A 12,719-nucleotide genomic window follows, 5' to 3' on the forward strand; every position below is an offset into this window, starting at 1 on the left:
AAATCATCACCACTCATTTTAGATCTAACGTCTCTAGTTGTTTGGTACATTTTACTAAGGACACCCTTCTACGTGGTGGTGTGTAGTGGTGGAAGGTGTTATTTGTAAATTGAATAATCAACTAGAGACGTTAGATCTAAAATGAGTGATGATGATTTAATATGTGCATCATGTGTACCAGTCTTCTATGTGCACCAGATATGTCCCCATAGATTTATGCACACATGTAAAATGAATTATTTCAATTCAAATGTGGACATAATTCTGGAGTATTTTTTTAAAAAAATATAGCATTTCAATTGTATTTTGACAATTTTTAAGGCTATATTCTCAAAATACAATCGACTGTCAATTTTTTTTAAAAATTACTTGATAATTCTGTCCATATTTGAATAGAAATAGTTCATTTACATGTATGCATAAATCTATTTATTGAAAAAAGAAAAAAGAATAAATTTGCTGCTTATGAAAATGGGGTCAATACGACAATACTACAGTAAAATTAGGGACAATTTTGCAAAGGGCATTGAGGTCTTTTGGACTAATGATTTAACACGGTTGGTGCATGTTAACATAGTAGGGACAAATGACAGCTTCAGATTCAAAAAGGTGGTCTGATTTTGTAAAGTCTAAAAAACAAGTCTATTTTCAGAATTGAGGGCCGAAAAGAGGGTAGTTTTGCAGTTGCCCCATAAAACTTAATGATCAAATCAGATTAGAACCAGATTATTTTTATTTATTTTTAAACTAAAATTATTTGATGGTCATAACTTGTGAAAAAAATATTAAAATCATGATCCATTAGCATCTCTAGGTGAAACGTTTTAATAGTTACATTTATGTTTTTAAATCAATTTATGTATTATTTATTTATTTAGTTAATGAAATGTAACGTAAATGACAACGATAATAATTCACGCTCGATTACCGACGGTAATAAGTTTGATTAGATCGATATTACTTTCTAGTGTAATATCTAATTATGGTTGAAATTAAATAAATATAATTTAATGTTATCAATTATATATCACGCTACAAATATATGAACACAATTTTGTTATTATGATTTATGAGTTTTATCAATTTGATATCAGATCTATAAATTATAGACATAGATGATCACATATACCATAGACACTGGATGTCTGGATGGCATAGCGCTAAATTTGAGACCGGCAAAATAGCAATTTTTCCCCCTGTGAGCCCGCGACGCAGCGCGAGGTGCGGCCCCGTCCCCTCGCCACCGGAGGAGCAGGACGACGAGGTGGCGCCGGCGCGAGGTAGTCGCGCGCCTGGAAGAGCGGCGGCATCAGAGTCGCAGGCGGAGGCGAGGAAGTGAGGGGAGAGCCCTATAGCCACCGCCGCGGGGCGTCCTGCTCGCTGCACGCACTCCCACCATTTTGTCCCAACTCGAAGCTCAGACTCGTGCTGTCGTGCACTTCCCCTCCCCTAGCATCCCAAGCTCCTCACTGAGAAAACAGGAGATGGGAAGAGACGGGGAACAGACTAGGCGCCGGAGCCGCAAGAGATCCCGCGACGCCTCCCCCTCCTCGTCGGATTCCGATTCCTTCGACTCCCCATCCTCTCCGAGCAGTAGCCCTGAGCGACGGAGCCGCAGCAGTAAGCGGAATAGATCATCCTCATCGCACCGCCACAGCCGCAAGAAAAGCGACCGGTCGCGGAGATCCCGCGACGAGGACCGCCGGCGGCGGAGAAGACGGGGCCAGGAGAGAAAGCGGCACGGTGGGGATGGTGGCAGGTCCTCCGACTCCCAATCGTCGGAGGAGGATAGGGCGGAGGAGGCGCGGGAGATCGTCCGAGATATACTCATCGAATTGCCGGCCATAGCCGAAGAGCTTCGCCAGGTAGGGTTTCTTAACTTTTTTTTAACCAAGAGTTGTAGTTTCGAAAAGTTCAACAACGGTCCATGCCTGAACTTCCACAATTGCAGTGCTAGAAAATCTGTAAAACACAGTTACTTCATACGCATTCATAGACAATCCACATATACTACATGTGAATAGGTGTGACAATGGTCTCTAAATTTTACACTATAAGATTTAAGGATCGGATCGGGCTCTATTTATATTCATTTTTGAACTAAAATTTATTTAGGGCCTTAACATTTTGTGAAGAACCATTTGGATCACGAACAATTACCACCCCTACATGTGAAGGCGATGATTTGTAATTATGTTCAGTCTCTGGTATTTTCTATGTGGAAGCCTGCAGTAGCTATAAGATGAATGATAGTAGGTTGTTTCAGTAAAGGGAAATGCAGCGAGTCTGAAATGATTCCTTGTTCCATACAAAGTGTTTGGTTCAACTTTTTTTTTCTGACGAGCTTTTATGAGAATCTAGTTGTGGAGACAATTTGTGTATCGTGGGGATTACGTGCGGAAGAAGAGGGGTCCATAAGGTTTATGATCTAGAAAGTGACGGATTCCTTCAATCGCGACGACTAGGTCATTTGTATGTTCACGTTGATTTTGGACGATTTTCACCAAAGCGATTCTCATAGAACTGGGATGAAAACCTGGGTGTTTTACAGTCCGCAACAGTTTCTGGCGGACATAATCTGCATTTAAGCTGAAACAGACACACACAAAGTGCCATAGAAGCTTCTTGATATGCCATACAATCATCCTAACTTTTTTCTTGTATTGCAAATAGTCTGAGAAATGATTCTCTTGGATTCTTTGAGATAAAACTATACATCAAAAGTGATTCTTTATGAGAAGTGAATCAGGAGAAGCTATTTTTTCAGCTCCTAGTTTCCTTGTCCATTTCACGGAAACCTTCCTAAGACTATATTTTTTGTTTTGTATTTTTTATGCACTTATAATCAAGAACTGAAACACATGGTGTAATGTTCAATCTGAAAGATATAATGATAATGAATAATATTGACAATTACAACTGGTACTTTTGAATCATGTATGTGGGCTGAGTTAATTCAACTTGTGAATCCTGAAATCAATGTGGATGTATAATTTGTTACTAACTTTCACTGCAGAGTTATTTCAACCATGCCATTTCAACCAGCAGTTGGCATGCTAATATGCACAAAAACCCTTATACAACGGGGAAATACAAACATTTATAAGATATCTAACACTAACACTAACAGTGTGAAACATTATTCTAGCTATTATCTTCATACTTATTTGTATTCTATGGACTATGGTGGCTGTCTAAAAGTATTGGGTACATGACCACTCTTCAGTTTTTAATATGCCACTGAAAATAGAATATTAAATCTGCAGTGTGTTTGTGCTGTAATATTATATTTCTTGAATATATTTAATCTATTTATTTGTACCACATGATAGCTCATGACATTGACATGTGAACTTTCAGCTTCTCCAAATTATAGACAGTGGTGAAAGCATTGATATTTCTGGAATTTCTGACAAACTATTGGTGAAGCGCTTGAAGAAACTTTTCCGATCTCTGAGATTGAAAGAAAGTGCAAGTGGGGCTTACTTGTTGCCTTCAAAAAATGTTCCTACGCTTGATATTGTTGGATCATTACTATTAGCAAGTTCCAAACTTGCAGACAACAAAAGTGGAAAGCCAGTGTCACCAAATAGAGAAGCACTACAACAGGCTAACTTTGATGTGCAAAATAAAGATAAAGATTATATTGTTTCCGAAGAGCCAAAAATTGTTGATGTGGAAGAGGAACCTCCTAAAAGAAGGTAACACATGGGTGTCATGATTTGTTTGCTGCAGTATTCCTGATAAATTTCATTGCATACCTGATACCTGTAAATATGGTAGAAGTATTCTTGGCCATATACTTGTTCGGTTAAATAGTTGCATCAGATGTGTCCTTCATTCAGTTACTTTAGGCTAACAACAATACAAGTTTTTTAATTACTGAATGTTAATGACTGCTTTACTATAACGCCAGAGTATCTCACATTCCAGACAAAATAGAATCATGTTGTGTCAGGTAGCAAATTTGAGAAGGAAATGAGCATTCCAGAAACACACAGCCACACTAGACAGCACAATGTCAAACACTCAAACCTACTAATCAAGAATATTAGAACCTAGACTAGTTATGTCGAGAGAAAATACAGCAGTAGTATACTTTGACTACGCTGCATGTGCAGAACTCATCGAAGAACTCACAGCAACTCACAATTCACGTGAGCTCAACCTCAATCACAAGCAACCTACAAACGCAACTTGATTCAATCATGGGAGCATATAGACCTCGTTGAGCACTATGAGGCTCACTGATATGGCTATGGCTGCCACAGTTTTCACATGATGCTTGGAAGCATGAAGGTCATGGTGTCCAGTGTCAGGACTGCTTATCATGAGCAGGCTCGGATCTGATGTAGCCTACAGTAGCTTAATGGCGCTATCGCGCGAGACAAGGGAGATCAAGACTTGGTGACGCTTGGCCCTAGCATGGGGCGGTATGGAGATCAAGGCTAGGCAGCGCTTGGCCCTAGCATGGAACATGGAGAAACAGAGAAAAGGGGAGGTGGGGTGCTGCCACAAGGGAGATGTGGAGTACAGCATATGTTTATGTGATGTCTAGGGATGGGGATCTAGGGCAATGACTAGAGACGGTCAATGGATGCCCAGCTTGTTATCCAATCTAATGTTTTTCTCTGTGCAGGATAATTGGTCCTGCAATGCCATCTCGTGAATTATTGGCTGCAGCAGCTGAAATGACAGAGGCTCTTAGGTGCCGGTAATGAGTTATTCTTGTTTTCAGTCTGATCTGTTTAGCCTAGATTCATGTGCCAAAATCTGGTTGCTTAGGCAAAATTCCATTTATTTAATGTTCCCAACCAGGGATGCTGAACTGGAAGCCAATGATGATTTGCTCATAGGCCCTCCACCGCCTGCCGTAGTTGCTGAAGCTGCATCTGCAAATGAAGCTGAGCGATTTGAAGAGGTACATTGTCAGTAATGATATTTCATCATTAATAGTTTTTGAGCAATGCAGTACCAAGTACCTATGTTATTATAATTTATAAAGTTCATCCACTGTTAGGACTTTGGAGTCAAATCAACGGTTTCATGATTGGGTCCATTTTACTTCTTGCTTCATGCACTGCATGCTTTTGCTGTGCACTTTTTCTCGAGTTATCTTTACTGTTTGCAACTTTTACAGCAGTTGTGTATGTAGCTGTCCACCTTGTCTGTCATCAATAATCCTATAATTGATTTTGTGCTAACAACAGTATTTTGTTTCCCCATTGATCCTTGCTATGTGATTATCTTATTTACCGTGCAATCAGCTAGTCTCAGCTCTGGGGTTAATTTGTTATTCTGGACGGTATCATATATTTTAATATTTGATCTTTGGTACAAATTACAGAGTAATATGTGTCATTCACTTTGCTTGTATAACTGCAATCGACGTTCTAATCAATTTCCAGATCCTTTGGGAGCACTCATTTGATTAGAACACAAAGTTTGTCTGCCACTTCCAATAAACATTTAATGGACATCATGATTATTTTCTGAATTCTTATTTTCCTTTTCAGTCAAATATCTGTTTTTGATTTAATATGTTCCAGTCAATTTGCTGACCTTTCTTTGGATGTTTTTTGGTAGGTTACTAGAATATTGGCAGCTGACACAAATTCACCTTATGAGGTTTTGGGGGTAAATTGGAAGATGTCAACTGATAACATGAAGAAAAGGTGGTGATTTTTATGCTCTTCTTTTTCACAGCTAATTTATTTTGATAATTAAATGTTACCTCAAATCGTACTGTGAAGATAATAGAATAGTTCATGTAGTATTTGTTCTGTAGGTTGTTGGGACTATTGTTGACACAAATAGTGAAAATTTGTAGCAGTACCTTTTAGGCTTCTACAGGTCTTGCAACCTACAAGTGCCCATGAAGAAAGTGGCTCCATTTTGTTATCTATGTCATAAACCTGTCACATAGTGCCACATTAGTTATGTTTTTTCTTTTCTGTTTTCTTCTTAAGTGACTAATCCTCCTCTTTTATACTGTAGGTATTGGAAGTTGTCTCTTTTAGTGCACCCGGACAAATGTCCACATCCTTCCGCACAAGAGGCATTCGTGAAATTAAATAATGCCTTCAAAGACTTACAAGACCCTGATAAGGTGCGTGAGTTTTCCACACACTGAAACTAGGTTCATATTTCTATCAAAGTTCATTTGCCAAATTTTGCCAAGTACAGGACTACTATTACATTTGTCTTATTTGGAGAAAATAGTACACTTAAACTGTGGCCATTAAAGAAGATACTATTGAAGAGATAAAAACATTTCATGAAGGTTCCAGCATAGTTTGTCTTTGACTAGCAAAATTCAATGTTCTCCCCCTCTATTTATCATATGGCGTGACCGTCGTGGCGAGCGGAGGGGCGAGTGCAAGGTCAGCAGGGACTGGGAACTCGAGGGGAGCAGGTAGCGAGGAAGAACGGCGGTGGGCTCTTCGCTGGTGACAACTGCTGAATCTCCTAATGGCACCGTCGAAGGGGAAACCTCACCCTGACACAGGGAGGTTTATTTCCTTCTTTGATACTTGATTACAATCCTAAAGTGCCCCTTTATAGATTAGGAGCACTCTCCAACAATTATTCAATCATATCTCCTAAAATCTGCCCTCTAATTCTCTTTCCTAAGTCCTAATTAACCCAGCCTTAGCCAAGCTTGGGCTGGACGGACGCTTGGGACGGTGCCGGTATTGGCGTCCCACAAACGAGTCCACAACACTCCCTTTAGTGCAGCACTGCAGCTTAGGGCGTGTTTGTAAGCAAAGTATTTCAAAATCATGGTTTTAAAATGTCATGATACAACCGTAGTATTTTTTATATCACTCCAACAAATACTTGTTTGGAGACAAAGTATCTCAAACCATGGTATTTAGTATACATGTACTAGAAGCTAGTCATAGACAAAAACTTTGGGTTGGAGTGGTGTTTTAAATACTCCAAAAATACCATGGTAACTACTAAACCTGTAAACCATGATATTCAAAACAGGGTTTTTTCCCATGGTAGCCAAACATCTCTTAGCAAAAAATATCATAATATTCTTCAATACCATGGTTTTATCTCAAAACTGCAAAAATACTTTGCTTCCAAACACCCCCTTAATTTTTTTTGTTTCTGGCATTTTCTTCATTGCAGAGAGGTGCAATAGACGAGAAGATAAAAAAGAAAGAGGAGATGGAACAATTTGAGGTAAACTTCTGTTGTATATCTATTGCTTATTGATTGATCAGACTGGAACAGATAAGTATATCTATGCTGTTTATCCCATTTTTCTACTTTTTAGGTTGAGCTTAAAGCAATGCGTGAGGCTGCGGAATGGAGACGAATACAAGGTAAACTAATGCCATATCAAGAGCAAAATTCCAAAATAAACTTAGATATAATTTGATGCTATGTACTGTAGCGTGTAGCAACCAGCAACATTTTTTGGGGGTACAAATTTCAATCTGCAGCTGTACTTTATATGACGAAGATCTAACTGCCTGCTATGTATTTTTTTTTCGAAAAACGCAGGAGAACTGCGCCTCATTATATTAAGAAGGAAAAAGGGGTCTAAGGAGACCATGTACAATAGGACAGACTTTCTTACGGAGGCCGAAAAACCAGAAAACCAAAATAATCCATCTGAGACAACAAACTACTACTGGTCTAAACTCCCTCCGAGGCTAAACCTCAAGCAGGGGGCAGACAGATAGGAAAGATCTTTAGCCTCAGCCATTTCCCGCATCTATCTTTCCTCCAGAGCCATCCTAATGGCTAAAGACACATTAGGATTCCAGTTATCAAAGACACATTTGTTGCGGTGGTTCCAAATAATGTAGGCCCCCAAAGCAAGCAGAGAATTGAGCCCCTTTCTAACCAGACCTCTGACCAAAGAAGAGGCTTCTTCCCACCCGCTCATGAAGGAGGACAAACCAAGTTGAGGGGCAAGCCTTTGAAGGTCGAAAGTCCTCAGCAGCTGAAACCAGAAAATCCTTGAGAAAACACAGGATACCAGGAGATGGTCTAATCAAACCTATGTATTCCTATCCAGAATATTGCTTAGGCAAACAATGCAACATTGTTAAATTAACTATCATAGTAAAAAATGATATTTTTTTGTCTATGATTACATACTAGCTTCCAAATCAAACACTGTTGGATGGGCCTCTCGCTTCTCCATAAAGCTTGAATTATAAGATAAAGCAAATTTCACACACTTGCAGTGATTGAGGGCCTTTAGCCCTGTGCACTAATACACTTTAACTACTATAAGATGTTGTAACCTCTTTTTTCATTTTTCTCTGTCTGCTTGTGCTCCCAGATTTGATGGACGTGATTTCGTTGATTATTTTTGTTCAAAGTTTGTCATACTCTCTCTTTGCTTTCAGGTGTATCACTCGCAGGTGATGATGAACTTTTAGCAGGTCCAAAAGAGTCACAGAGACCTACGAGAGATGAATGGATGACCACATTGCCACCTGAGAGAAAAGTAAATGATAGAAATATTTACTTGTGTAATTGTTTTATCTACAACCCACCAAAGTATGCTTACTTTATTGTGATATCTTACATGTATGTAATTTTTTTTTACTTGTCACAGGCAGGAGTGCCAATGCATTCAACTACATCATTTAGTATGAATGGTAAAGAAGGACGTGGAGACACAAGTGTCTGGACTGATACCCCTCTTGATAGAGCACAAAAAGCACAACAAAGGTATGCTTACTGAAAACAAGGGATTTTTATCGAACTACGCAGGCGTGTCATTTCACCAATAGAGAAAAAGAGTACAATAACAAGGAGAAAACAGCCCTATCCAAAACATGCGCCACACAAACCCGGTTCTCTGCAAACCATGTGCTACTGTACTGACTAAAGAACATGACCAAGGGGATCAGACTGCCAATCAGAAAAAGGCACCAAGAGCTGCATAGCCTGCATTCATCAGCGACCTTGCGCAGAAGACTTTGAATATTAGCGGAAGCTCCCTCAAACACACAAGCACTCCTAAATTTCCGTACTTCCCAGGCCACCAAAATAATAAAACATGTGCGCATATTACTGACATTTCCATTTGTACTACGTGTTGTCCCCATTGCATCTTTAAACAACACCAAATGTACATGTGCTAATGGATTACGCTCTCTTGCAGCTATCTAGAAGCCTACAATAAGACAAAGGCAATTGCAGAAGGCGACGACGTGAAGAGCAAGAACCCGGATGCTTCAATCGTAGATAAATACAACACCTCCAAACGATCAGTGTCCCTTGTGCAGAAGCACCGAGAGAGTAAAAAGGAGAAAAAGAAGCAAAAGCAGCAGGAGAAAGAGGAATGGGAGGGAAGCCACCCATGGAAGCCATGGGACCGGGAGAAGGATCTGTCTGCTGGGCGCCAGAATGTGGCCTTAGACGCAGAGAACATGTCGCAAGGATTATCTTCCCGTTTCGCATCTGGTGCTGTTCAGCGGAACTTCCTGTGAGCTGTGTGGAAAGATACTCCTGGAGCTTGGTCTAATCGATGATTAATGTCCAGTTATTACATCCTGGTCGGCAGATGGCAAAGATAATGCTGACATATAAAAACGAGTTATGTTACCAAGGACCATCGTCCTGTAATATCGATCGTGCTTGTTGTGCTTATTTTCTCAGTGTATTATCGGGTGAGCTAAAATGGTGCCATAGTTTGTTCGTACGATACAATTACTTTTTTTTTCAACATGTATTAGGATTGTAATTTCTTTTTACTGATGCTAAAATGTCTAGCTCATGGGGTTGGGTTACCATCGGCGTTTTTGTTTTTTGTTTTTATTGAGCGAGGAATGGGGCATGGATTTTTGGATGGTAAACGTGGATACAACACATACCTTGTTAACTTTCATACATGTATGCCACCAAATGCTGAACCACCAGCTGCTGCTATATGGAGTATGGATTGTGAGGCCACATTGCAAATCGGGTAAGTTTAGGTTATAGAACCAGAACACCACCATGATTGAATCTGAAAGCACCGGGCTATTAAAGCAATAATTGAACTCGTATGATCTGTGCATGCTACAGGTACCACCGGTTCGTTGCTCCTGAGGCAGCACAACAACCATGCCAAGAAGCAACAGTGAAGGACGATCGAGGGAACAGCTACTTTCATGCTCGGTTGGTCCCTGCTTTGACGACTTGCTCGATCGATGGAATTCGAAGCAACTAATTAATAAAAATGCCGAACGTTCAGTATGCCAAACCATGCATGAAACTTAGGGCTGTTTGGAAGAGTTTCGTTTCAAAAATTTCAGGTTTATAGTAGATTCTTCTATCCAAACAGATCAAACTTCACGAGCTCTAGATTTAAAAAAATTTGAAATTGGAGGCCAATTTCATAAAATTTTCGAAGCTCCTCAAATGGTGTTTCAAAAACAACTTTTTATACTACCTCATGAAGTTATAGAAAAATTACCCACCATGCCACTATTTACACGTTGTAACCCTTCGCATCTATTTATCTCTCATCCTATTTTTTTCCCTTATCTCTCCTCTCGTATCTTTTTTCTTTTCACGGTTGCTTCCCTGTTTCGTCATGGCTAGAAATGTCCCTGCGTTCTGCACCGAGGAGATGGATCGCGAGCTCTTCCAGTGAGGAGTACCCATTGGGGCGGGCTTCACCACCGCCGGGCATGGCCGGGGCGCCACATCTACGGGCCACGCAGCCGCCCCCGCGGATCCTGGCCGAGCCGCTGCTGGGCTTGGTCGCGGCGCCTCCGCAGCCGCCCCCGCGGATCCTGGCCAAGGCATCGCCGCCGCGGAGCTTGGTCGCGGCGCCACTGCATCCGACCCCGCGTATCCTGGTCGAGGCGTCGCCGCCGCTGGGCTTGGTCGTGGCGCCTCCGCCGCCGCCCCCGCGGGTCCTGGCCGAGGCGTCGCTGCCGCGGAGCTTGGTCACGGCGCCTCCGCACCCGACCCCGCGTATCCTGGCCGAGGCATCGCCGCCGTGGTGCTTGGTCATGGCGCCTCTGCAGCCACCCCCGCGGGTCCTGGCCGAGGCGTCGCCGCCGCGGGGCTTGGTCGCGGCACCTCCGCCATGGGGCACTCAGCCGCTACCGCGGGGATTAGGCGGAGGGGCACTTTTATGTATTAGAATAATCTTTTGTAATATACTATACTATTCGAGTTATGTCCAGTTTCAGTTTGCTCACAAAGTGTTGTCTGTATGGGCTTTGCATTTGCTAAACTGTAATAAGGTGATGTGGCCTTATCTTGATGACCCTTTACCTCCTCTTGAAGACTGCTAATATGTTTTTCCATTTCTTTCATGTTTGACTGTGCCAGTTCCAGCATCTTATCAAGTTCTGAAGGCCTCTTCGCCTCCTGTGCAGCATGCAAGCTTCTTTCATCCTTCAGCTCTTCAAGTTTACGAAGCATATCTGCTGATGAATCCAATTCAGCTTCAATTTCTTTAATCCTCTTTTTTGAGGTTTCAAGATCAGAACCCAGCTCCTTCAGCGACTCTGTTGCTTCAGCCAGCTCCTTATCTTTCATAGAAAGAGAGCTTTGAGCTTCTTGTAGAGAACTGTAGTGCATGCTCTGTTTGTTTTCATAGAAACACTAGCTGCTTTTGTCTGATAAGCTTCTAGATCATCAGAGAGCTACGAAGCCTTGCTTATGTACTGCTCAAGTTCTTCTTCAACCCCCTTGAGCTTTTCATATGTGATGTTCAGCTCCTGCTCCAGCTCCTGTGTCCGAGAGTATGCACCTTCAGCATGAGTCTTTGATGTGTGAAGCAGATCTTCCAGCTCCAGACTTATTTACTGAACTGAATGCGCTTGTTCTTGATGCTCTGAACATTTATCAGTCAGCTCCTTGACTTCTTTGCTAAACTGAATACGCTCTTTCAGCAACACTATTTCTTCACTTGATGCGACTAATTTATTCTCAATCTCACTGAGTTGTTGCTCAAGGTCTGAGCCTTTCTTCTCAGCAGCTTTGACACTTGCCTCAGCTTCTTTTAGCTCTAGGTTGAGTGCCTCTTCAGCTGCACGCATTGCCTGTATTTGTGCTTCAAGCTGATTGAGAGAGTTCAGATTCAGCTCCAACTCTTCAGCTGCACGCATTGCCTGTATTTGTGCTTCAAGCTGATTGAGAGAGTTCAGATTCAGCTCCAAACAAATACGCATTGCCTGTATTTGTCCTTCAAGTTATCAGCATCCTGGGAGGCAACCTTCTGTTCCAAATCTGCCACTTGTGACTTTGACAGCTCCAGTGCCTCAATACGCAGCACATTAATGTTTTCAGGATACTATTTTCCCTTGACATGAAAGATATGATGGAGTACTATAACTTTGTTTTTGTAAATTGCAGTTACATGAAGATGACATCTCTACGGATACTGACGAGGATACCGAGGTTTTTATGCATATTTGTTTGGTAGGAACACAGATTCCTACAACTTATATTGACATGTACGTCGACAAGAATCCAATTAGAACATCAACATTGAGTGGATGGGATGGTTGAACGAGACACTAAACACTCCGGGTGAATGTCATTCACAGCTTCGTATGTGCACAGAGATATTTATGGACCTCCATGATATATTGGTGCAAAGGTACGGCTTACAAGCTTCGTTGCATGTGAGCACATATGAGAGCGTAGCCATTTTCTTATTCATCTGTGGTGGCAATGAGTCTAATTAATAGAAGAAGTCAAAATCGGTTCAAGCATTCAGGTGAAACAATTAGTAGAAA

General features: G+C 41.4%; 2 protein-coding genes across 3 annotated transcripts; both read left to right on the top strand.

The window, feature by feature from the left end:
* Window positions 1-1,130: 1,130 nt before the first annotated feature.
* On the top strand, window positions 1,131-9,768 carry LOC100280673 (heat shock protein binding protein). Of its 2 annotated transcripts, none has more exons than XM_020545031.3 (11): window positions 1,131-1,865; window positions 3,361-3,701; window positions 4,640-4,708; window positions 4,819-4,921; window positions 5,587-5,675; window positions 5,998-6,109; window positions 7,141-7,194; window positions 7,289-7,337; window positions 8,376-8,476; window positions 8,588-8,703; window positions 9,140-9,768. In XM_020545031.3, exons 1-11 carry the CDS (start codon window positions 1,485-1,487, stop codon window positions 9,465-9,467), a joined length of 1,743 nt encoding a protein of 580 aa, XP_020400620.1. In that variant the 5' UTR covers window positions 1,131-1,484; the 3' UTR covers window positions 9,468-9,768.
* A 49-nt stretch (window positions 9,769-9,817) lies between these two features.
* LOC109942964 (lysine-rich arabinogalactan protein 19-like) lies at window positions 9,818-11,569 on the top strand. The gene is made up of 3 exons (XM_020545567.3): window positions 9,818-9,943; window positions 10,045-10,137; window positions 10,564-11,569. The coding sequence occupies exons 2-3, from the start codon at window positions 10,131-10,133 to the stop codon at window positions 11,265-11,267; spliced, it is 711 nt and encodes a 236-aa protein (XP_020401156.2). The 5' UTR covers window positions 9,818-9,943; window positions 10,045-10,130; the 3' UTR covers window positions 11,268-11,569.
* Window positions 11,570-12,719: the final 1,150 nt, after the last annotated feature.

Source organism: Zea mays, chromosome 10 (assembly GCF_902167145.1).
Source record: "Zea mays cultivar B73 chromosome 10, Zm-B73-REFERENCE-NAM-5.0, whole genome shotgun sequence".
Taxonomy (NCBI): domain Eukaryota; kingdom Viridiplantae; phylum Streptophyta; class Magnoliopsida; order Poales; family Poaceae; genus Zea; species Zea mays.